The sequence below is a fragment of the Ptychodera flava genome, chromosome 6, assembly GCF_041260155.1.
Source record: "Ptychodera flava strain L36383 chromosome 6, AS_Pfla_20210202, whole genome shotgun sequence".
NCBI lineage: Eukaryota > Metazoa > Hemichordata > Enteropneusta > Ptychoderidae > Ptychodera > Ptychodera flava.
The window spans coordinates 12,735,375-12,761,566 of record NC_091933.1 but is presented as its reverse complement, the minus strand read 5'-3'; the positions used below and the strand labels follow the sequence as shown (position 1 = coordinate 12,761,566).

Sequence of the window (26,192 nt, the reverse complement as noted above, 5' to 3'; positions counted from 1 at the left end):
CACTCCATGCACAGACGCAAAATTTCTTAAACTTCGTAATAGTTCAACTAAAGAAAAACAAACAACGTTATTTGAGGATGGTGTAAGTTTGGATAGATGTCATCTAAAAGGATTTAATTTTACGTGAAAATTACTGAAATTGCTAAATCCATTTTTTGAAAATCATCGGCTACGCACAACTTAATCGACAACGTCACGCGCTAGCACGGATACGCGTTTGCACGTCAGAAGTACGCGTAATTACATTTAACCTCTCTAATCATTATTTACAAAGTGTCTTGTCATAGGAAAAATAGGATACGTTCACAATGGCTTCATTACATCAGATCCTGTTCTCAAAAAAAGGAAGGTACGTTGACAATACGCAGCAATGCTTCTATAGCTAATGTCTCAATAGCGCCGCTATTTAATTTACAGACAGGTGCTGTACAGGTGAACTTTCACTCTAACAACGAACGAACGAATTATTGAGTGATGACGACATTGTAAGTCGAACACATGGCGGTAGAGGGCGCTGTCACCGTCATATACACCGTTGAATGAAAACTTTTTCGGTGCAATTTTCATTCCTTCGTCCTGGCGCACGAGCAATATATGTTGTGATAAAATGCCGTATCAACGGAAAGTGAATTATCTCATGTATATATAGATGTGTGCGTGTTTTTTTGTATATAGAAACATGTAGATAGGTAGGTAGGTGGATAGTTAGATTGTGGATAAGTAGCTTGAAGTAAATGGGAACAAGGTACTGGGTAAGTGTGTCTGTACAGAGAAACACGTAAAGTGAAATATGGCTATTAATTATAGGTCATTAAATGTCATTAAAAGACTTGTAAAATCCTCTTTTAGTTGCAAGAATATTTCCTCGTTGGAGAGGTATCAAGTCTACAGCTGAGTTTGAATTAATCCTTAACAGTACGCCAAGTTGTTTTGAGGGTGACGTGTATAGTTAAAAAGAGCTAGCTGCAGGGGTGACAGATCACACGATAAGAAACGCCATTCAATGATGTCCCATGGAGATAAATTTGACGGCAACCTATTGTGACGCTTTGCAATTGACACAAAGCGCTTGCCATGTGTACTTGTGGGGTATCCTTACTGACAGGTGTAGCCGACGTATATTTCATAACATTATACAAGGTTGACAGGACACAGAGTACATCTTTACATTTTGTGCCAAATAATATCGTCATGGCGGGAAAACTGTAGTTGGCTCACATACGTTTACATGAGGTCGGTGGGGGAGAATGTTTTAATTGTGCAAGCCTTGTGTCTGCGAATTTTGGTAAAGAGTATGTTTACACGATGCACGCTTTCCGTTTTGTTGACTGTTGAATTGTCTGTTTATTTTTATATACGGAACTTTCTAGGTGTTCATATCCGATCCGATTTTTGCATCAACGTCTACAGTAAGGTACAATCAAAAGAAGTCTAAGAGTCGAGGGGAACTAGAACATCACAAAACGGACATGTCTCAAAAGAAAATATTCTAGAATATGGTTATGATTATCATTTCTACTCAACAAAAATATATCTTTTAAAATATTAAAAATGAGTCATTCCTTGGATAAAGTCTTAGATGACGGTCGAAGGATAAAATTGACCATAACTGATCGAGTTACATCAATACATTAAAGTAAATATAAAGTTTCTTTGAATCACGCTCGATAACCGAGGACTCCAAGCAAAATCTTGGAAAGAAACCTTTCAGATGCTTTGAATACGTGAATGGGATATTGAAATTTGTTATCTATAACAAAGTCCAAATTTCGTACCAGACTTTCCATGAAAACATCTGTGTTTGCCGACTTACTCAACGGATCAAATACACTTTTACCCATAATGCACTTGTAAACAACGTTCTCATTTGAACAATCTCAGAATATGAATCCGAAAAAAAAATTGTCGACTAGAAAAGCTAAGAAACTATTCAAAAAGTGACGACTCAATATAACATAAATTGTGGCACAGTCCCTCTGGGACCGTGATTCAGGTGAGAATCAGGCGATAAAACATTGGTGTGAGGTAGAAATACGATTTTTTACAAATGCACAAGTATTTGGATTGATATGCGCAGTCACATCTTCCCAACGTCCTCAAGAGTCAAAAGCACACTAACCATTATTTTTCTGTAAACTCCTGAATAGCTTGATCTTGATCTCGAAGATTATTGATTTTTATACATTGGTGTAAATAATTATAATGCAATCCTATAAGACTGATGGCTATTGGACTACGAATTTTACCGATTAACATTCTAAATTAAACATCTCAAATCTAATACATAGCTTGTGGCAGACGTAACTCCAGTATATTCCCTGTAAGGTCTCAATGACCCTTAGCATCATGGAGGCGTGAACTTCCGGTAGAAAAGTTCATGTACGATGTAGCTAGTGCGCTTTCCGTCGATAACGCCACGCGCGTTGTTGTGTGCGAACCAACAGCGGACCCTTTGGTTCGTCTTTTCGTTCTTGCGGTAGTTTTCAAAGACCTCGACTCGACGATCCCCTATCGCCAGCTCGGCTTCTTGGTAACCGGGATCAAAGATGTCCTCCTGCTCGTTGACAATCGACATATTTTTCCGATAAAATTGGCCTGCGGGACAAAATACAAAGGAAAATAAATATAGCTTTGGATGACATTTCCATATTTTTGTTCCGGAATGTGCATTTCTGCTTCCCGCTAGAGTATGTTGACATAAAATTACCACCATTATATTTGTTAAAGGGGCAGATTTTTATCAGCTTCAAAAGGGGATCAAAGGACTAATATTATGTAAATAGTGAACGTCAACAAGAATAAATGCGAGAACCAAGGATTGATGATTGCCCCTTTAACCTTGCTTTCTACACTATTACACTAAATATGTTTGTTTTTCCCACAAACAAACTCGCCAACCTGAACTGTCACAAGACTCTGCTGATACGTCAGTGTGGAAGCTCTAGCATATCTGAAATAATAGTGTTAAATATCAGCCGTAGGTTTTACTGCAGAACTACGCTGCTGGTGTTCAGTCGCTAATTCTTACTTACAAAGAGGCAAATTGGGTATAAAGAATTTAGATAATGCAAGTTTACACAACTGGTCACTCTTAATAACAAATCCTTGCAGCTCATGCTCTAAGTATGAAAAGGAAATACTTATATCTCTACCTATCAGTCCGTGAACTTTCTTGGAAAATCCACTCCCATCTTCAACGTAGAATCCAAAGTAATCCGGGGTCGGCAAGTGTCGCAGAACCTTATGCAGGACCAATACAATGTTGTCGTCGTAGGTTAGAGTGAAGGTATGGTCAGCGTCGATTTGAAGGGCGAAGTTGGAGAACCGCTGTATCATCGGTTGCCATGGAAACGTGAAGGAGGTACCGACGGCGACGTATTGCGCAGTGAGAAAGATGGAATGTGCATTTCCCTCCGATTCGATTACGATGCCCACTTCCCCCATATATGTGCCGTGTTTAGCGTTGCCGTCACCGATCAATCTGGCGTTAACGTGCAGACCTAATTGTAAAGCCACATACAAAATCTAAATTAGTACGGAAGAAAAGAAACTTGAAGAAAAAAAGTGTGATAAAAAATACCAATCGACGTTATCCTGTGCAATCTTGCCCTTTGACAACGGAACAAGTTTCTAAATATAACAATGTGATACCCAGTGAATGTTAGTTTTGATAGTTAATAGAAATATTTGAATTTGAAAATCTTCGTTTACAGACTTCCATCGCGTTCGGTTACTAGTACTGTTGGCGTTTGTTGTTCGCGCTATGGCTGCTAACAATTTCGTTGTGGTTCTGTCTGTAAGCTGAGTAGCGTTCTCAATGTCGTAAGTTCTCATTCAATTAGTCATAAGACCAATAATTAATTTCCCATAGGCCACAAACAGTACCGTTGAAGGTAAATTTTCCTATTTTAAAACATTTAGCGGCGCAAATACTGTTGACAGGTGTTAGATTAATGTAAAATTGAGTACTAAATTAAATTTTTCTTGTGGGCAAGTCTATTGATATTTTAGAGTGAGTGATGACAATAGCGCCCCCAGTGGTGTTTTGCAGAAATTCATGCTCATAGCGACATGTATGATTTCATACTTCATAACCCCTATGTTACCAGAGAATGCTACAGCCATCTTTCGCAACCATCTGCATTGCGATTAAAGCAATGATTTTTGCAAGGGTATTTAAGCTATAAAGCAAACAAGCATGGATAAAGATATCAAAACTCAGAAGCCCGCACTATTTTTCGCCCAAACTGTCTTGGTAATGAACCCGGAAGTAAATTACTGGTCTTGTGCCATGTACATGTATGTTGGTCTGACAACGTGATCTGATACCTTTGATAGGGTCGCTGACCAGGGTTAATATTTCGCCGTCTTCGCCATTTATGTTGAAACACAGCATATTTTTACCGTCTTCTAGATCAACGACAAAGTGTGGATCACCATATGCTGTCAAAGAAAGGGTTGATACTGAGTAAAAAGGGAGAATTGAGCAACCTGCAGATATTGTGGAGGAGTTGTAACGCATGTACAATCATCATTCCTGGTCCTAAATTAAATATATCTTCACATCGGTAGTGGCCATGGACTGGTTGAAACCAAATATATGCACTTATTATACTTGGGCCTCAGCCCAAGTACATTTGTTTTCATTCCGTGGGAAAAAACTCTGTAAGGTATAACCATTCCTGGCTGAGACCAGGGAGGGCAAAATGTCTTGGCTTCATCTTTCTTGGCATAAAATGGCGTAATGATGTTAACTGAATGGAAGTGCTGCTCTCAGCCAGTCTTGAATAAGTGAGATGTGAATATTAATGCTTCTCTATCTGAGTTTTTGCCACAAAATCTGAATATAATCAAAATGTGCATCGAAATGCAACAATTAATGCACCCTCCGTTTCCTAGGCGATGGCACGACCCTTGCTACACCTACTGGACGAGCCAAAGTGGGAGGGGTAATTTCAGTTTGGTCGAACAAGAGGGCTCGAGACCAGAATTTAACATTTAAACTTGAAACATGTTTAATTGCTGAAAAGATGTGGACTAGTGTTAATCGAAGTAAATTGTGAAAAGGAAAGGTTTTATATCCCGGACACAATGAAAAACATTACGACTGGAAACTGTACCCCCAGTTGAGAATAGTAATGCCCACAGCGATGGAGAACACTTATCCTTGAGCTGAGAAAACCAGACCATCATTTCGAAATAGAGCTGCAGATTCGAGAAGCTCGTTCAAAATAGCTAGGTACACCCCATAAAGGGGTGGTTTCGAGTTTTGAGGGCAAATTTCGCCTCCTTCATATAGAAATCGTACGTTTGTTTTTCCAGGAGAACACACCATTGACACAAAATTTGCATGTAAAGGGGTCGCCAGTAAGCACGTGGTCAAATCTGGCATAAGAAACAATATGAAATGTTGGGTAAAGCCAGTCCAAAATAAACTGATTTGAACTTTTGTGTTTTGTAATTTATACCACTGCAGTAACATTACCTTTTTTTGACAACATCACACAATGTAATACGTTTTGAAACTGAATACTCGACGTATTCTGTGTCTCCTTTGCTAAAAAATACGGTATGCCGATTACCATGTAAGGAGATGATGACGTCAAGACAGATTTGTAGTGTGTTTGGTCCTGGATGGTGCACGAAGTTTTGTCAAGGTAGCTTGTGTATTTATTTCTTAAATGGGAGAGATTAGGGTCGATCTAAACGAAGGCCGAAGAATGTTATGATCCTCTAAGCGAGCTGAACTCTAACGCGAATGGTTGGATAATTTGGAGGATGTCTAGAATGATCTCGTCTCATTAAGATTATTTGGCGGTCAGTATTGAATTTCAACTGCGTCACAAGTTTGCGAAATGAGTATTCCGTCGAACGGTCAACGAACGATATTTTAGAAATCTGGAGACATGGCACATCGCATTTTTATTTTAATATTTTATATTTTACAAAAGATGTAAGAAGCAATGATTTTGTCGAAAATTCTGAAAAAAATATAGGAAGATTTGATCGCGAACACATTTTCACTTGGGGTCAACTAGCTCTGCGTACGATGCTGTGTGTTCCGCTACAGCTAATCGCCCCGCTCACCACAGCCCTGCAAAGACCCGTACGCGTACGTAGGGTCGGTGACTTCAAATCCATTTGGGACTTGACGTAAAAAGCCAAATTACTGCCGAAATTCAGCGTTCTTGGGCCCAAGTCGTATCCCAGCCTACCTCAGCTACTCGATCGCTTCCAAAAATGACAGACAGTCTTTTATTCACTTCTCGTAAATAACCGTCGATGTCGGCAACTCTCTCGCTAGCCCTGCGTACGATGCTGTGTGTTAGCTGTAGCACATAGCATCGTACGCAGGGCTAGGGGTCAACATGGGGTCGCAGCCATGTTGCCTCAAAACTTATTTCTGTCTGCACTCAAAACTCAAAAATGTCGGATATGAACCTGAAAAATCGATGCAATTTTGTCAAACTTCGGCGAAATTTCAGCATATAGACAAAATTTCATCTAGGTAAGGTAAATTTACTGAAATTTGATCGACAAATAATCCTGAGCTTGAACATGACAGCTCGCCTTCTCCGGGAAGTCAAGCATCCAGCTGCTCATACACAGTTGCCCATATGGCCAGGTTTATGAGATTGTTTTCAAGCGACGGCGGCAGACCGTACGGGGCTCTGGATATGAACCTACTGCCGGTGTAGCTGTAATAACTGTTGCATTGTTTTTAGTGCCCACGGACGAAGTCCTGGGGGAGTTATAGGTTTGGTCATGTCAGTCCGTCCGTCCGTCCGTCCGTTCACGCAGATATCTCAGACATGCTCTAGTCAATTTCTTTCAAACTTTGCACAAGAATAGTACCCAACCCCATACAGATGCACGTCGATTTGTTTCACAATGCGATCGAATTTGGCCGTGTTAGAGGACTTTTAGTTTACACCTCCATAGACTCCCATGTATAAGGCAGTTCTCCATAGACTTTCATGTATAAGGCCAAGAAAAATAAAATTTAGTTTCTCATCGTATTCATATTGCCTAAAGGATGCAGTGACACAGTTTTTGTCCCCACGGATAAAGTCCAGGGGGCTTTAGATTGGGTCATATCCGTCCGTGAGTCCATCAGTGAATCCATCAGTTCACGCAGATATCTCAGACATTTTGACAAAATATCATGTGACCTTGGTGACCTTTGACCTCAAATATACATTATTGTCCATAACTCAGTAACCACAAGTGCTAAACCTTTCATATTTGGTATGATGGGACACCTTATGACGCCACATATTGTACCTCATTAATTATGTGCATATCTAATTTTGAGCGAGCCAATAGAGCTAGAGGTCTGATTTTTGGTATATAGGGATAAGTTAACAATATAATTTGTTTGACAAAACGTCACGTGACCTCAATGACCTTTGACCTCAAATATACATATTTGTCCACAACTCAGTAACCAAGTGCTACACCCTTCATATTTGGTATGATAGGACACCTTATGACACCATATATTGTACCTCATTAATTATGCGCATATCTTATTTTGAGCGAGCCAATAGAGCTAGAGGTCTGATTTTTGGTATATAGGAATAACTTAGCAATACAATTATTATGACAAATGTGACGTGACCTCAATGACCTTTGACCTCAAATATATATATTTGTCCACAACTCAGTAACCACAAGTGCTACATCCTTCATATTTGGTATGATAAGACACCTAATGACACCACATATTGTACCTTATTAATTATGCGCATATCTAATTTTGAGCGAGCCAATAGAGCTAGAGGTCTGATTTTTGGTATATAGGAATAACTTAGCAATACAATTATTTGACAAAATGTCATGTGACCTCAATGACCTTTGACCTCAAATATATATATTTGTCCACAACTCAGTAACCACAAGTGCTACACCCTTCATATTTGGTATGATGGGACACCTTATGACACCACATATTGTACCTCATTAATTATTCGCATATCTAATTCTGAGCAAGCCAATAGAGCTAGATGTCCGATTTTTGGTATATAGGGATAACTATAGGGTAGAAATCTAAATATGCCCATCTAAATATTAGACATCTACCATCGAGAACAAAGAAATTTGCTGTAATTTGAATATTTAAGGAGTTTAAGCAATTTCACTATAAATAAAGAACCCCTGCCTCAAACTCCACAAAAGTTGCTAGACATATTTTGCCGTTGTCATGCGATTGCTTCGTTTAATAACCAGTTAATCAACTGCCTAATTGACAGGAGGAAATTCAAGACCATATTTGAATAGTAGTATATATTGTCCTCAAAATTACTCTATCTCGGCCCAAGTACTTATTGCCTTCAGCAATACCGCCTTGTTATTATTGAATATAAGATGTATTTACTGTAATATACTCAAGGTCAACATCTTGCTTTGTCGCATCAATTCAGTCAGGAGAAAATTTCTACATCAATATCTTTATGCGGCAGTCAATGTCAAGCCCCAACCTCCCCACCTCGGGGCATAGTGGGGGATTTGGACATTAATCTTATAATATTTGTCAAATGCCCACCCCCTGCGGCAAGACAATCTGGAAAATCGCCACCTAAAACAAGTAAATCCCCCACCCCAATGGGAGGGACATTCTTAAATTCTGCACTTGTCCGTGAAAAGTGAGTAGGGGGATCAAAATGAGGCAATGGACCACCCCTCAGGCATAGTTTCATGGCAAACACAGTCTAATCCCCCACATTTGTCCCGTATCGCCCGAGGTTGGGTCCCTCGGGGATTACATGACTGCTACATTACGCTCTGCGCTTTTCTTTACCTCCCGGCGTTCAGTTGTGCTTTCTGTCAGCAGAATGCAACCATTTTCACGACATCTGTTGGACGTTACATTCTAGTATTTATGGTGACATGTAGCATAAAGAATTAAAGCACTCTATTTCCCGAAAACATGTACGACGATTCAGAATGAAAATAATAAAAATACAGTTGGTCATTGCAGACTCTCAGAGTTCACAAGCGAACTGGTAGATCCGTACCAACGAAAATGCCATTTTGTTCAGCCATCATGTACAGTCAATAAAAACAGTCAAGTAGATCTGCGTGTAGTGTGATCCGCACAATACGCTTCCTATATGATCTCAATTAGTGTACCCGTTCAGAAATATAGGCTACAGGCAGTAAAATGCCCTCTGATATGGCACTCTCATTGTACATTTTCCACTTTGCAATCACATCAAAAACTAACCGTAGGATCTTCCGCCTCCACGACGTCCTCCGCGTGCTCTTCCTCTACTTTTCTTTCGCTTGGATTTTCTTCGGGAAGGACGGGGTGCCGATGTCGGTGCTGGGGTACCTGGGATGCATAAAAGGAATTGTTCAAACACTCAGAGGCAGGCATGGATGAAAGTGTTCGAAAACGACTGGAATTTCGGACAGGAAATTGTCAGTGTTGAAAGAAAAAAAACATACATACTGATGTTATGAGTGGTATACATTTGAGTAGACTGCGTGGATTTCATGCATAATACGTGTTCACCGTATTATCATTGTCTCAATGACCCTGCCTAAACCTCAAACCAACGTATGTATGGTCACGTGATTTTGTATTCCGAGGTGGAGCACAGTGAAGTACAAATAATCAAATGAATTCAAATTGTTGAAAACATTGTCCTTGATGACCAAAATGCTAAATAAGTTGCACTCCGTGAGGTACAAACAGTGACAGAGACCCACAGACAGAGTGACACAGAAACTGACACAGGCACAGACATAATAAACAGACATAAATTCGCGGAACGGTTGTTGGCAGAAGTGTCGTTGGTTTACCGGCATCTTTGTCGGCAGCTCCGTCTTCTTGAGAGGTTTCACCCTCGGCCTGGTTAGTCTCCGGAACCTCGGGTTTAACAACGATCATCGAAGTCAGTGGAGTAACGAAGTTGTATCTCAATGACAACTGCAGTGCTTCCTGGGATAGAGATTCCTTGACGGTTGGATCTTCAGCTAATACACGTTTACGCAGCAATTCTTTAATGGTTAGGTAGGCCCAGAGGCGTTGAACAAAATCTTCTGGCACGTGTCTGTTAAGTAGAGAAGCTGGAGTTTCCTGCAGTCAACAAAAGGCAAATGACACAGTTTTTCGTCTCCTTTCGTCTTAATACATATATACTGAACCACGATGTCTTCGCACAGGTTTCAAATGCTCGATACAGGATCTCAAAGCACTATAAGAGTCCTAAATTGAGAATACATCAAATACTTTACACAAAAGTAAAAACACTTATATATATATATATATATATATATATATATATATATATATATATATATATATATATATATATATATATATACACACACACACACATATGTGTGTGTATGTGTGTATGTGTGTATGTGTATGTATAATACGTGCAAATCGTGATTTTTATAGTCATCTTAAGTGATTTCTATTAGAGCCCAAGAAATACGTCATAGAAATCTGTAAATCTGTGGGACTATAAGTTTGCTCAGAGAAAATAACTAAAAAAGCGTTATGATATTATGAATTACTCACAATTCAGTATTCTCAAAAAGCACTCTGACGATCATTTCAAATGCATGGATTCATATACGCTGACAAAAAGCATATTTGTGATGCTGGAGTAATTTGTAAATGGAGAATTTGCATACCGCTCATGACACCGGTGAATTAGTGGAAGAGTTTTTTAAGACTGGTTCGTTATGCACACCTTGAAAAACAGGTTTCAAGCACCATAGACCCGAGGGTATATGTTTTAAGGAAGTAAGAGTTAAGTTGAATACTATTACATGAATATTAACAAAAATAGCTGCGCCATTGACGCTTTAAAGATCATTTAAGGCGTCAGCATACAGGCAGCACCTGAAAATAAACAATAGCAACTGTACATGTTTGTACGTCAGAAGTCAAATCCTTTTAAAATGTCGTGCCAGGTCAAATCCTTTCACTAAATTTTATCTTGCCACTCTACATACCTCGGGACTAAAATCTCCCATGAATTCGAGTTCACTATCCGCTCCGTTGGCTACCACATTTGCTACGAGATTTGCCACGTTGTTTTCCACCAACTTTCCAGCTACCACGATCTCCGAACCGTTGAAGTAGTTCCTGAACGCGCTCTGGGTGACGGTGTTTTCTTCCACGTTGCCGCTCGGGTACTGTATGTCCACGTCGAACAGCAGAGGCGTGGCAATTTCGTCGTAGAAGCCCTTCAGCTGGAGGCTGGCGTCCGAGTCTTCGTAGATGCGACGCCCGACACCCTGGTTCTCGAGGGCGATTTTCTGCAGGAATTTGAAATCTACGTCGTTACCGAAACCCAGGCAGAAAAGTGAGTACTGTCCATCGATCGCTCTTTTGGCATTTTGCTGTATCGTAGCGAGGTTGGTTTGACCTGACGTTGGGTTGCCATCCGTCAGCATGATGATCAAAGACGCCGACCTTTCATCATCTTCTGTGCTGTTTACTAAAGACTGGAGCATTGCAGCACCTTCGACAAGTCCAAGGTTGAAATTTGTACCTAAATAGACAACGTGCAATGAGGAAAGAACGAAGAAGTCAAGTTATGAAATCGTAGTAATTTTTAATCTAATTTCAATATTTTTGTCGTGCAAATAAACAAGCCCATTTTTTTTCTTTTTCTTCTCTCTACAGTGAGTGAAAATACAAAGTATTAGATTTTCAAAGACAGCGCATCATGTAAGGTGTGAAATGTTGTTGTTGAATGTTATATTACCTCTCGATTTATCGATAAGACGTCAGCGAATTGCATCGTCAACGAGAAAAAGTGTGGAATAAAACCATTGGTGACGTTACCACGCTTCGCCCGTGTGGATAATTGAAAAATGATCACGAGCTAGAACTGTATGGAACAATGAATCTCTCTCGTAGTCAATGCTCCTTGACAGCTCATTCCGATAAGGCATACTGCCTTTTATTAAACAGTGGGTACAGAAACTGGAAGAGATCGAGGTGATAGTCTGTATATTTTGTTGTCAAAATTATAACCGTTCTTGAAAGTAAAATAATTTTTCCTTTTCAATGGCAGTCTTTGTGATGATATTCGGAACATGTATGTATAACTTTTGAGGACAGTAACATTAAATGCAAAATGGTGTTGAAAAGGGTAAGCAAAAATATTCTGTTGAAATTTCCGGCAATTATTCAAAATACGGCAAAGTTGATTGGAAAGGCTGAAGAGCATAGTGTATTTTATGCAGTCCTCTCTTGTACTGTTATTTAGGGGAGGACTTCGTTCCTCAATGCCATGTCACTATGATAATACATTACTCCTACATATTATGCTTATAGACAGACACGTGCTTCCAATACACGGGGTTTGCGTGAGTTTTACTACATTTCAATACGTCCCTGTCCGGATAAAACGTTAAGGACTGTCAAACGGAGAAGGGACGAGTTACTCTTCCGCAAATAGTTGCTTTGTACATTCACACAGTCCCTCCACGTGTGTGTGTGTGTGTGTGGGGGGGGGGGCTTCCAAGGGGACAAGAGCGTAAACTCCTGAAAGTTTGTAAGTGTGTATACATAGATGGCGTACCTCCTGATGGAAACAAGTTGCTGACGTATGTTTTTGCTGCTTCTACGTTCGCCGGCGTAGCGAGGACCGTGCTGTCCCTCCACTGACTTACATCGTTGGAGAATGTCAAGATATTGAAGCGATCAAAACTTCGCATGTCATTCAGGATGACCCTCAAGGCTTCCTTGGTCTGCTCTATTTTTGTACCATCCATGGACCCACTGACGTCAATAACGAACACGACGTTTTTCTTCACTGGCGGAAGGTTACTCGGCGCAAAGTAGTGCACGAAATAACCATTCAGAACCTGGAAAATACAATAAAGGTGATGGACCATTAACCTTTCACCCTTTTTCTGCTAGGTTCATCTGCCAAAGTCAGGTCAGGTTGATTGGTTTCTTAAAATCAGTGAAACGTATGTATCCTGTACTGCATATTTAATAAACTTAACTGTCTGAAGACCCGATTTTCACTAGGCTTGTATGGTGTGACTTGAACTGATATTAATTGTATGTGTCATGGGGATGTTACATGTGTTTACTCGGTAACTTTACAGTTTAATTTCGATGGTTTGGCCTGAACAGGTTTAAGCTATGCGTTCTGCTTCTTTGATCTGCTCTTTCATCGTGAGTAGTCGCAATAACACTATGCTATTGTGATGTCTTGCACCATCATCTCTTTCTCGGCGAGCGTCCACACAAAGCTATCGGGTTGTGACATAGATTCGGTTTGTCAGCACGATAGAAAGCCGCTGAACCATATCTCGTGGCAGCTTGCAACGTTATTGTCTCAAAGTGATCAAAGTACTCTATCCATGCATTGTTCAAAAGTTTTGACACGATATACTTTTAAAGGCACCAGGCCTCCCACAAAGATAGTGAATTCAACTTACTGCTGCAAACCATAGACACTCGAGAAAAACAAACAAAGAAAAGACACGACAATTGGAAAATGTTCAAGAATGGCGAGCAATCACCTGAATTTCACCCGCGCTAGTGTCGTGTTTCACGTCATAGCGTACGAATAGATCCCCCATGATACCTTCGGGGGACATGGCTCGTTGTTCGTCTTCCGTTGGATAGTAGCTGACATGCGCCCTCGTCTCGGATTCCTGGTTGATAGTGACGGGAGTCTCATCGCTGCCACCTAAATTCCAGGTGTCCACAATGTTGCTTACTATCGGCGACACGTGAAGAAATTCGATTCCTTGAGGTTCAGTGATGAACACGTCAATCTTCAGTCGTTTAACAATCTACGAATGGAAGTGATTAAAAATCAATTATTCCGGGAATTAGGTCTCAGAAGATGTATCTTGTATTACAACTTTCATGATTCTGTTTCAGTCGATTGTAGGAGATCACTACGCCCGGAGGGCGCACCAATATACAAGATACGAATTATCACAAAGAAGCCAAAGAGTAGGATAATATTGAATATATCGTAACTTATAGCTACATTCAAAAAATCAACTATTTTTTTCGTAATCATGAAAATTAACAATTTGCATATGGTTTTTAGCTGGTTACCTGGCCGGGTCGAATACTAATTCTGTGTTCGTAGGTGCTCAGTCTCCTTTGAAGCATTTCCTGGTAGGTCAACTCAAATGAAATCTTACTGCCGCCAGCCACGTTGATAGCTACTTTAAAGGTATTCGTCTCTCGAGGCCTAGAGGGGAAAACAATATTACCGTTTTAATACATGCCAGTCGTTTGGCCTGAACTCATTACCATCAGTTAGGGTTATGATGTGTTTGAACTTTCTGTGCCGCTAATCATGAGGACCGCGGGATAATCAATTTCTTCCGATAAAACCCAACGTGCTTTAATCTACAGGGTATACCGATTATGAATTCCTTGCATTCGTAGGAATACGAGGAAAGTACTAAAATACCGACTATTCATAAGCGAGACTAGATTGTCTCTGTCCATTAAAAAGGACAACAAACCATGGGCGATGTGAGTGGATGTATATCTTCCATCAGTTTGTGACTAATGCATGACACATTCCCTCTAACAAATGAGAGCACATTTGCCATTCTGTCGACTCAGTAGAGCCTACGTGTGCTGTGACATCAACAGTTAAGGGACGGTATCACACACTCGCTAATGATATAATGGCTAAAAGGCCAGTAGCTTAGTCATCTAGTTGTTCTATTTTTCTTCTGATTACGATTTGAGACTTCGACAGCGGTTTCATATCTTAAGGATTAATATTTCTGCAGTCGCAGTGTTAAAGGGTTACGATGATAAAATATCAACTACAAAATTAAACCAACTTTAGACATTTTTCTCTTTGGTTTTTACAAAAAAAACCCCGAAAAAGTCGATAGTACAGAGCTACGATATCGAAACAATTACAGTATGAGTCTGAGTGTAGCTAAAAATACTTAGTTGAAAATTACTAGAGGATGAGTCATTCTTTAAGCGAAGACAGTCAGATTTCTATATACTGCGTTCTCTTAGAATTGCTTCGCGTTTGAACGTTGTTTACATTAACGATCCTTTAGAAGGGGGACAAAGCAGTAGTGAGAATTTTGTCATTTTTCCTTGAAAACCTCCAAATTTTGTAGTTAGCCCTGGGTGGTTCAGGAAAAAATGACAAAATGTAATGACCCGGTCTCACTTTTTGACATAATATTGAAATACGTCCTGGGCCGCTCTTTGATATCAAGCAGCTCGTATTGCGTCATATTGCTGTGCAAGCATTCAAAGAAGTAGGGAGCTGAATAAAACATGATATATTGTAATTTCCTTTCAGCGTAAATTTCGAAAACGTTCGTCTTCAAGGGACTTTCAAATGTATGAAGCAACGAGTAGGTTGTCTGATATGACACAATGTTTTATCTTCCGAACTTACTAAGAAAATGGTCGGGTATACTTTCCCCCGCGGAGTTTCTTTGTAAAGAAAGCAAAACAAAAGCACTAGTCTTGCAATTTTATCTCAGAAGGTAGCGCAGTGACGTCACTTTCCTGATACATATGAATCTTTGTAGAAATTTAAATTACAACAAAACAAAACAATGACATTTTCTTGGCTTTCTACATCAAAGTCCTAGTTATTGGCTGATACTGCTCTACCGGCGGGTAGTCCTTTTTTTGAATGTTACCATGTTGTAACTCTCTAGAAGCGTACACCATAGACCGTGGAGCTAGACTCGAGGGTCTCGGGTTACAATGTGCACGACGCAGAGAAAGCAAACTTTAAGGGATGTCGGGGACATCACAGTAACTTGATCCAGCTTATTGGTATTGTTGCTTTGCAAAATGAAAGAAAATCCTACGAAAACATGGCCATCCGTTAACCTGCAAGACGAACTATTGACACGCTGTCACTTGTGACAAGCTGTGGTTTACTTCAGTTTTCATGTCCAACCCTAGACCGACCGCGCAACAACAGTCATGTCTGTGGTTTTTCCATGTTATCACAGAGTCAACATTAATCATTTACTCGGTGCCAAAATATCACGCAGTTCATGTCCCCGTACAGCTTCACAAGAATCTAATTTCCCCGTACAAAATTCAACACAACGAAGGTTTGACCGACACTTCACAGGTCAACGAGATAACTGACGAAAAGCAAATGTTGTCGAGTGGTTTGTCTTTTTTGCAGTATCTGGGTTTCTTAATCAAAGTGCCAGGCGAATGCCGTGAAAGGCTGTGATAAACTAGATCATTGAACTTCTGAACGGCAGAAGCAAGCGAGGCAAGCGAGACCGCTTCTACTCTGTATGGTTTTTACGATGCCAAGGAAAGGGTCATTGACGACGTGTGCCTGGATGTATACTGAATGTATACTGTAACTTCCTATCAACTTACAACCCCTGATGTACAATGTACAGTGCTAAATAGGTCATGGTGCCCTGTTGATTTCTATATCATTTCTTATGTATAAAAAAGATATCGACGTTGGCCGGCGAAAAGCCAACTAAGCTTAATATGTAATACTGGTACATGTAGTGAAGATGGGGCAAATAGCTTTTTCACCAAAATGGCGTCATTGCATTCCGCTCATTCAAACTTTCAGGTCATAGTAGCAGATTGGTAAAAATAGCATAACAATAATTTTGGTATTTTTTTTTGCGTGTGTTTTGTAGAGGAAAGGTAGAAACCTGACGTTGTCCCATGATTCTATACAGAGAAGTGCATCAAAACGCATAGATGCAGTGGTGAGTCGCGGATATCAGACGATAAGAATAGCCTTGTCTCTTGTTCATGTGAAATTTTAGAAAACTGAATATGGCGTCAATTGTTCTGTACGAAGACAAGTACGAATTTAAGAATGATTTTTATATAGATATTATAGGAGACAATTTAGGTTTATAGAGATACATGTTCCTACACAATCAAAATACAGTGATAGATAATCCGTATCGTTGAAAGTTAGCCCACATGGAAAGGCCAGAAACAAAATACATTAAACTTAGAGACCTTTACACGACACTGCACTGTTTTGACACAGAAAAACAAACAGTGACAGTCTCGCCCGTGAAATATCGGACGTTGCTGATGGTCAACAGCAAATGATTTCATTGTTGTGAGCAAAGATCTTTTCCAAGTTCTAGTTCTGCACGAAGGCAAACGTGGGCAATTTTACACCAGCTGTCGCTGCGGCAATACGGTGAGATAAGGTGAGTTTAGAATATGAGAGAGTCGTTGTGGATTTACTTGTATTTGAATAGAATAAAAGTGAGTTTCAGTCATGCTACCTCTGGTGTAACACCTTGTATTAGGCGATAATGTGTCCTGCAAATTTGGAATGACCTTAGACCTATTTTCTCGTACAAATGGTGCACTTTTGGGATGGTATGATGAGCTAGCATATTGAGTTCTGCCTTGTTTTTCAAACTGTCAACATTACCTTCGTTATTTGTGTGCATAACGCAGTCATGGCAGCCATTAAACTTAGAACGGTTAGATGGTTGAATATTTGATATGGGTCCATTATTTCCCCCAAAGTTTGCGCTAACCTTGACCCATTTCTTATATTCAGCAGCCACTTTTAGGATCGAGAGTTTGTGTTCAGTTGTAGCAGGAACCTGACATGCCGTCTACAGCCTTAAACTGTAAACTACAAGCCCATGCACTTAATTTCATTTTCAGCCGAAATTTGACTTTCTTTTACTCATGCATATGCATTAACCTGGTATAAGTTTCTACAAACACCAGTTCCTTTTTCATGACTACTGTGAGCCAACGCACGACCCTGCTACACGACTTGGTCTTCACAACAAAACAAAAATCGTGCTTTTTTCACACGAACATGTTCTGGTGCACAACGACGTAAATTAATTTCCCCACCATTTGCTGGGCGGGGACTGTGTCATCGACGATGACTTGTTACCAATATTAATACTTCAGAGATAATATTTTATAATAAAGTTTGAGTTCACTGTCTTCTTTGTAAGTTCATTCTGAAAGCGATATACTAGGCTAACCTCGACATGGATTGCGTGTACAATGTAATTATTTACGTGCTGCAATTACTTGATACTGGCATGGAGCAAATACCAGGTCTGCGCCGGCGCGACCCGCATGGCCACATGCAGAAACTCGGGTCTCGCATTTAGGTTTGCTGTCAACAACGAAAGTGCCAGTGTTTAGGAAAGGTCACAAAAGGAAATAAATGTTTGCGCGTTGGCGGAACAGAGTCGAGATCACGAGGAGGGAAGTTCTTTCATGTCTACTTAGTTAGTTACGGTGCACGACCGGTCGGAGCTCACATATCGGTGGTCTTATGGGAAACATATGTTTGTTAGGATGCGGCGTTTGGTGAGTTGAGAAGACATGAGAAACAGATGTCAGAAAACATAACAAAAACCATACCCACCACAGCAAATCGATTAAATATGCAGAGATGGTCCAATTAGTGGTACAATTTGTTCAAAATGAAGCGGTGTAAGGTGTAACTTTCGATGTATTTCACAGTACTTTTTTTCTTTTCGTTTACACACGTGCAGTTGCTTCTACTCCAAAAATCATATTTGAAATTCCCAATGTCCTGCTTACCATCGCAGCATTTATTTTGTTTGACGTCTAATGTTATTTTTGATAACTAAATTTAGCGCTGACCACATTTGATATATGGGTAACACCATAGCAGTATATACACAATGCCCTTTGTTTACATGACTAGTACTTTGTATTTCAGCGTTCTTTAGGGAGACAATGAGGAAATATACTTGCTTTAAAAGTATTCGTAAACTTTACAGCTATTTATCCTCGAAAAGACGTCTTTTATGTACGTTTCTGCACTTGAAAAGATTGCACAAGAGACTGGTCCTGAGTTTGGCAACTGCGCGCTAAGAATATGCTCAATATCTATAACATTCCCACTCGAAAAGAAAAAACATACACAATAGTTAACACTATGAATACCAGTATAACCATATACATATGTTTTCAACTAGGTTTGTTTCAATGAAAGTTTGCGATCAGAAATGCCTGCTGAAATTACCGGACTTAAATCATTCAGAAATCAGGGAATCGATTCCATTCACAAACAGGGGGGGGGGGGATAACCACTTTTAAACATGGTAGAGTCTTGCTTTATTCGTTTCATTTGGGGACATTGTCTTCACTGTCAAAAAGAGCCAGAAACGCACAGCAGGAAGAATCGAGTAGCTCCGTGAAGGGGCGTTCTGATTTTTGCCAGCTGGAAGTGTATAGCTGGTGTTTCCATAACGGAATGATCACAGCGACTTCCTCTCGCTCTCCGGTTATTACTTAACTACATCGTAATTTACTTAATTACAAGTACTTTGGTCCAAAATGTACATTCCATAATTCACTGACACTTACTGACAGCCCGGAAAATTGTTCAAATTTTTGAGATTCCTTGCGATTTGACAGGTAAGGAGAAACACTTTGTTTACCAATTCAGTATCAAGGATCAAGTCCATTCACGAGTTTGATTTCCAAAAGAATTACAAATAAACGGAGCCAAGCTGGAAAAGAAATTGATCTAAATCTCGACCGAATCAGTGAAATTTCCTCAAATGTGTATACGTCTACTTTTCCTATCAACACATAAAGCGTTGGCCGATACTATGCAGACCTTCCATCCTTAGAAGAGAAAATCATTCTAAAGCCATAGGAACCGAATAGCTGTTACTTTTGACAATTTTCCATGTGTTTTGCTTTTAAAAACAAGCATACAGTATATTCTCTTGTTCCGCCCACTTGCATGTTGAAATGCAAACTATTACACTCGGAGTGCCAACACGACATATGACATCATTCTGTATACAGTCATATTATTGTTGACAAATGAACACTCGTCAATACTGTAATTCAGTTGTCAACACTTACATGAAATTCATAGATAGAGGATAGAAGTTGTGTTGAAAAGTTGAACAGTGGGCCGTGAATGTCGGAATAGAACAAGAACATCTCACAAACAGTGACTAAAAAATAGGAAAGACAATGAACGATTTTACCGCCGGTCAACCCTTGAGCGTCAGTGGCGGAGGGAGTGCACAAGCACCACGAACCAGACCAGACTTACTTGGCACTCACGTGACCCGCACTCTGTCCTCGTTGCTTGGCTTTTTTGTATTCTTTCTCCGCTTTCTGTTTTTCTTTCACTTCGCCCACGTAAGTGCTGTTGTCGATCTCCCTGAAAGTAATTGAACGATCACATTATTAGTAACAACACCGATCGTTGTTCATTTGTTTGAAATTTGCCGATGCGCCGTGTTAGCGCGTAGGCTACTCTTGAAAGAATCCCGTATGGAAGAAAAGTAAGCCGTATTTCTTGATTTGTTGTCATGGTGACATATGCCCATTACGGTAAAGCAAACTATTTGGCGGATGTACGTTAACATTAGTATTGATAGAAATGGTAGAATTTTTTAATGGACACATTCATATATAAGTCTTTGATAACATCAAAACCTTGAAGTATATACGAGGGAACTGAATATGAATGACACTAAAGTACCCATTAATGTGAATGTGCGCTATGAAAATTCAAGTCGGGAAAAAAGTTTACAGAAAAAAGATGAAGAAAACTCACGGATCGCTTACTGAGTACACAAATATCGGTGAACAGTAAATGAATTTGCGGAAGAGCATAATGAGAAAAAAACAAAAAATTAGAAGCAATGATTACGGAAATAGAATTCAAGAAATCAGAAGGTCAAAGTTGGTCATTGTGTACTCTGCAAACTGCATTATTAAAAGTCCACACTGAAATGAAAGGTTCTGCATTTTGAGTCGTTGTATGGTATTCACATTCCAGCTGATAGTAGTAGGATACTGAGCGTCTCTGCCTACTCAAAAATCGTGATAGGAGACACAGTGAAATAGTGATGGAAATAGCAACACCTAACAATAGATTGCTGGCTTAATAAGGTAGAATACGCCCCGGGGGACATATATTGGAACTCTCAAATTCTGCAATACTCTTTTGGTCTACCAGTTGTTGGGAGTAATTTTGTAATTTTGAAGCTCTTGGGGTAAGTAAAGTTTTATTGGCTTATTTTTCTGAAAATCTTAAATTGTATTTTCTCCCATAGAATTGACACAGTGATTGTGGCCATTTTGAATTCAAAATGCCGTTAAATTTAAGTTTGTTTCTTTCGTACTCATTTGGTTTTCAGAGATAATAGCTTAATGTTTCCCTAACGAAAGGTTGAGCAAAATTTTAGCGCTTTCACTTTAGAGGCGCATATTACCCTAAAGAGAGTATTAAGCTCAGTCGCGAAACTCTTTAAAGACACTTTCAAATGAGGTTTTGTTAAATTTCGTCACAAAAACAGGACGGAGATACGGCGTTCAAAGTACACATATAAAGGCGTTCATAATTAAGTGTATATGTGGACAGTTTGACCTGATGAAGTGAAATTTGAACACGAGTCGGAAATTAATGACTGATCGTCTCACTGGGCTTCTTTATGACCGGATGCGCGAAGAAGAGTTAAAGTGGTATTCTCAGTATCTCATTACCAGCACGCTGATTAATATGCCGCCATTTGCATGACCTCAGAGTGACCTCACACATTTCAAACACCGGAATGTTGTCATTCAACAGTATACATGATAATTGATTTTCTCGGTTCTTTTTACCCACTTTCTTTCATTACCGACTTCTTGATGAATATAAGAGTACTCGAAAATTGTGGTCACTGTTCGATCATTCATTTGGTGGGCCTTTCTAATTTCAAATGATCTTTAAAAAGAGATAATCCATTGTTTCCTTGTCTGATGGATTTGTAAAGAACTGGCGCGGTTTGTCGTTTACCTGCCTAATTACCAGTACTTCTGGACGTTGACAATATTTCTCAAATTTCTGAGAAGCGGTGGGACCTCTAATTATTGGAAATGTGCCACGTGACTCACCTATTTGATGCCAACTTCATAGTTGATTTTTTAAATGTTAATGCAAATATGACTGCAAGAAAGCTGATCCACTCGACGATTATCGTTTGACATGTAGGAAACAAAGATGGTGTTATAGAAACAATTCTATTGACAATCGCTGTAAGTGAGAGGAACACTCCGATGTTTAAGGTTAGCATGCCTGACAAAAATATCGATTATTTGCGTTTTTTATCCACGAGCTTAGTGTTGCCATCTTGCTGAAAAGTTACAACAACGTTCAATAGTTGTATCGTGCAGTACTTGAAACGTCTGTACATTGACCTAAATTACTCATTTTTGGCATAGGACGACTCCTCATTCGCATCATGTATCTCCCTCCTCAACAAATCAAACCAAATCCTACCCAGAGTAATGTATGACAAATCTTTTTTGCAGAGTTGATCACGCCACTGGTTGCCCTGATGTTGGCGTGAGCAAACGATCTTTGAGTCAAAACTGTCGTCATTTGTAATCGTTTATTATGAAAGTAAATTTTCAAATGCATCATGCAATTTACGTCACCTAAGTATATCTTATAATTCAGTGAACTGTATTATCATTCGCTTTCAAAAAACGCAGATTAACTAATGTCGTCTGCTGGTCGAAGTACCCGGATTGAGGGGATCTTCGTCTGTCGTTGCCTATGGATGTCATCCACTTAAAGAAAGTGATTCCTAGCACCGCTTTTATTGAAAGTTTGATAGTGAATAACCTCGACTCAATTGGCGCGTCTCAAGAAGGCGCTGTATCAAAGGATGTACAGTATCAGCTGCTTTGCATTTGAAAAGGGGCACTTGTTCAGGTGTCCGCTTTCATTGCAGAGAATACAGAGAGATAGCGTGGATGCGAAGAACGAAAGCATAAATTACTGGTAGCTATAAACTAACTACCCGGCCGTAAAGGTGGCCGCTGCATAATTACTAGGAGTGTGATGTTCGGTTTGTGTGTCTGTCTGTGCACGTGTTGTGTGATGTCAGTGAGTGTCTCTGTGTAGATTTCGGCTATAGCCATAGGCTATCACTTCATTGCTATCCACTACGTTGAGTTCTTTTCGTTTGGGTCATATGTCAAAGACGATAGGCAATTACCGTTTTGGGAGTAGCATTCCGGTGGTCATTGAGATGATTTCTTACTTTCTCAGCGCTTGTGAAACACTTATGACTAGGAAAGTGACACGCACGCGCACTCTTTGGTCTTGCGGTCTAAACTGTCACCGTCCTTAAAAGTGGTGGTGGACAATTGTAAAATTTATGTTCAAATGAGAGACCCTGGGGCGCGAACGGTCCTCAAGGAGCTACTATCTGTGTTTTTCAAAGATTAGTTGACAAAGCACATCTGAACTGAAGTCGTTCCGATTGATTGGACCGCAATGAGAAGATGAGCAAGTCGTCAATACCGTTGGCAAACATGGTCAGACGATAATCAGCTATTGTACAGTTGACGCCCACACGTGCGATGCGTTATGGCGGAGATACCACCTCAACGGGCGCTGTTGAGTTAAATGCGATGCACTTGTGAAAAAAGAGATACGCCAGTCTTTAGTTTGCACTTACATGGAGAAGTTGGAGATGAACGCAGAGTCCGGTAATTGTACAGTGAATAGAGCCTCCCTGGACGTGCTAGCCCTGTTGACGATTTTACTCTTAACCACGGTGTTGGCGAACCTGGCCGCTATTGATGACGTAATTGCGAGGCTGTAGATTTCCGGCTTTTTCTGCACATATTGTCAAATAAAGGAGTGCAAAGAATCAGTATTATACAAATGAAGTTATCATGATAAAAATTCAACACCGAAGACAACAATTCCTAATACGGCAAGGCCTGCTGTGAACTGGTCAGTACAGGTAGTGTCAGATTGTTGGCAGAAATGGTGCAAACCTCATATGAATAATATGCACTCATTATGTACTAGCGGAATATTATGAATTTACTTTCTTAAAGAATACATTTTATAAATTCAGTTCAAAACTGTATCGAATCACATCATATCTAGTCGTAAAATGTTTCACATCAAACTACAACAAGTCATATTCATATGGTCATGTTTTAATGACGTCACCAATGTGCATATTTACGTCACGTTTACTCACCTCTTCTTCCGTGATCGCTACATCCCTACGGTGTCGCTGTGGAAAAAGATGAAATTCAATTTTTCACTATTCAAGTCTTACATGTAGTCTGTCTTTGAAACCCTAACATTGAAAGTTGAATCCATCAGTTGATCCTACCGTGCACACTGTGACCTTTGACCTTAAAAACCACCATCACCGTACAACCTTTTTTCGTCGACTGTCCAACTGTCATTGAGACTTCATGCAGCTGCAATGTGTGGTACACTGACTGTTTATGTTTCAAGGGAGTGTTGTCTCATACCATTGCAATTGCCTTCCTATGCTATTTGTCTCTTACATGTATGTATTCTGTGAGAAGGCAGTTATACTGTTAGGTATCGGAAATCCTTTCAACCGCAATTCATGCACTGAACCACGGTCACGACTGTGACTGAACGGATACATTACTGATACCACCGGTAATGCATGTAATGTAAAAAGATCTGGATGTGCTATTGAACTGAGGGTGACTGTTCATGGCGGTAGGAGGCAAGGTCAAATGTAGAGTGCACGGATTGGTATGATTGCTTGTTGCCACCGATATACAGCGTTGATCAACAGTATGTAATCGTGCAAGATTACTGATCACATATACTAAAATACCCACTGAGATATTAGATTGTAAGGCAAACTGAGCCTGTCAAGAGACTTCTCTGTCTGGTATTTTGAAAAGGTCCCGGATATGCAAATTGATGAGCTTTGTAAGTTTTCAGATTGAGACCGGACCATGATTTTATTTCTTTCGCTGATTTTATTTCTTTCGCTACATGCGTAAATCGGGAGCAACAGGCGCATGGAAACTTTCGAAAGGTCATTTTACATATGTACATTTCCCTTGTGCAAACATGGCTGTAAAATAAGACAGTAATGTCATCTTCGTTATTTTGTTTTTGAAGAATCAATGGGCAATTTTGTTTTCTAGAAACTCTCCGTGGTTTGCCCAAAACTTTTGGTGAAGTACACAAAATGCTACGACATGGTTCTTGACAGGGAAATTTGTCACGTGGACACAATGGGTAGAGTTTTTTTAGAGTAATATTCGATAAGCAACGCGAGTCTTCGTAACACTAATCACAATGGAGGTTAAACGCGGTCCAAAGGACAAAAGGACACGCAGTTGCGTTGTACATCCACCACATAAACGTAAAAAATAGTTTGACAGGCGATAGCAGTGTATTTTAAAGTAGTGTTGAAACATTCGGCAGAATGACCACTGTTTGCGCCTTTACCATGTGGGTGTTGCCACGACAACACGCATTCATCAAATGCTGCGACGTTACACTTCGCTGTTTGATAATGGTTCTTAAATCTTGATATCTTTACCAACATGTTGAGAGGTTGATAAACTACTTGCAGCTGAAGAGAACCAATATCACAAACGTCTCTGCGACCACAAATACTGTATCTCAAAGAGCCCGCAACTCATTATAGAAAAGCGTACATACTTCCGTAATTCCGCGAACCCTGTGCCAATATAGCATTGTATAGTGGAGCATGTAAATAGGTTACAAGACCGTAAACACGGTCATTGACAATAGCAAATAATTGTGTTGCGGTTAACAGCACTGGAAGCGTACACACTGGAGCTCGTTGTAGATCCATAATGAAGTATACAATTACACGCAAGTCGTCGCTTTGTGGTACGCTATGTTGCCTACTTTGTTTATGATATTTCGTATGCGCGCATCACACTTGCCCAGAAGACTTTCCAAACCTCACCTTACTTGCCGTGCCTTGACGATCTCCAGGAATGATTATCCCGACATGCTTGCTATAAACTTCGATCAACATAAAACTAACCGCAATAAAACCCACAAACGCCAAGCGCGTCATCTTGGCGATTTGCGGTTCACAGGCGGCCGTTCTTCACAGCAACTGTCCAGCAGAGATTTTGCTCAATGAACTGTCTCGATCCAGCGTCTCCCACCGATTTTATGCGTCGTACGTCTTATCTCGCAGTCGGACTAACAGTGTCACCTACAAGGCGCCGACGCACCAAATGCATCCGTTTTTCGAGGAAATTGGTAGTGGGTCACGGTCGATCCAAAGGATCGAAGTGGACGTGTGCAGCACAGTGAAAGGCTCCGGGCGCGAGCTATTCTAATAAATCAACTGCACGTGACCTCCCATATCCAATGGTATTCGTAACCACAACTCAGGTGGCCTCTCATCGCGTGCGTACTGCGTAT

General features: G+C 40.1%; 1 protein-coding gene across 1 annotated transcript; it reads right to left on the bottom strand.

Moving 5' to 3' along the window:
- Nucleotides 1–1,319: 1,319 nt before the first annotated feature.
- On the bottom strand, nucleotides 1,320–26,192 carry LOC139134869 (inter-alpha-trypsin inhibitor heavy chain H3-like). Its single transcript, XM_070701942.1, has 13 exons — nucleotides 25,723–26,192; nucleotides 23,983–24,018; nucleotides 23,446–23,606; nucleotides 20,037–20,147; nucleotides 14,060–14,198; nucleotides 13,510–13,785; nucleotides 12,555–12,840; nucleotides 10,975–11,516; nucleotides 9,808–10,084; nucleotides 9,227–9,334; nucleotides 4,330–4,443; nucleotides 3,153–3,500; nucleotides 1,320–2,595 (listed from the first exon to the last, which is right to left on the bottom strand). The coding sequence occupies exons 1-13, from the start codon at nucleotides 25,834–25,836 to the stop codon at nucleotides 2,345–2,347; spliced, it is 2,763 nt and encodes a 920-aa protein (XP_070558043.1). The 5' UTR covers nucleotides 25,837–26,192; the 3' UTR covers nucleotides 1,320–2,344.

Excerpts from the sequence above, each read along its gene's own strand:
- LOC139134869 (XM_070701942.1), bottom strand. The coding sequence starts at position 25,836 with ATGACGCGCTTGGCGTTTGTGGGTTTTATTGCGGTTAGTTTTATGTTG. Across the intron at positions 11,517-12,554 it reads CAACTTGTTTCCATCAGGAG|GTACAAATTTCAACCTTGGA; the intron begins GTACGCCATCTA and ends TTGTCTATTTAG. Across the intron at positions 9,335-9,807 it reads AGCTGCCGACAAAGATGCCG|GTACCCCAGCACCGACATCG; the intron begins GTAAACCAACGA and ends TATGCATCCCAG.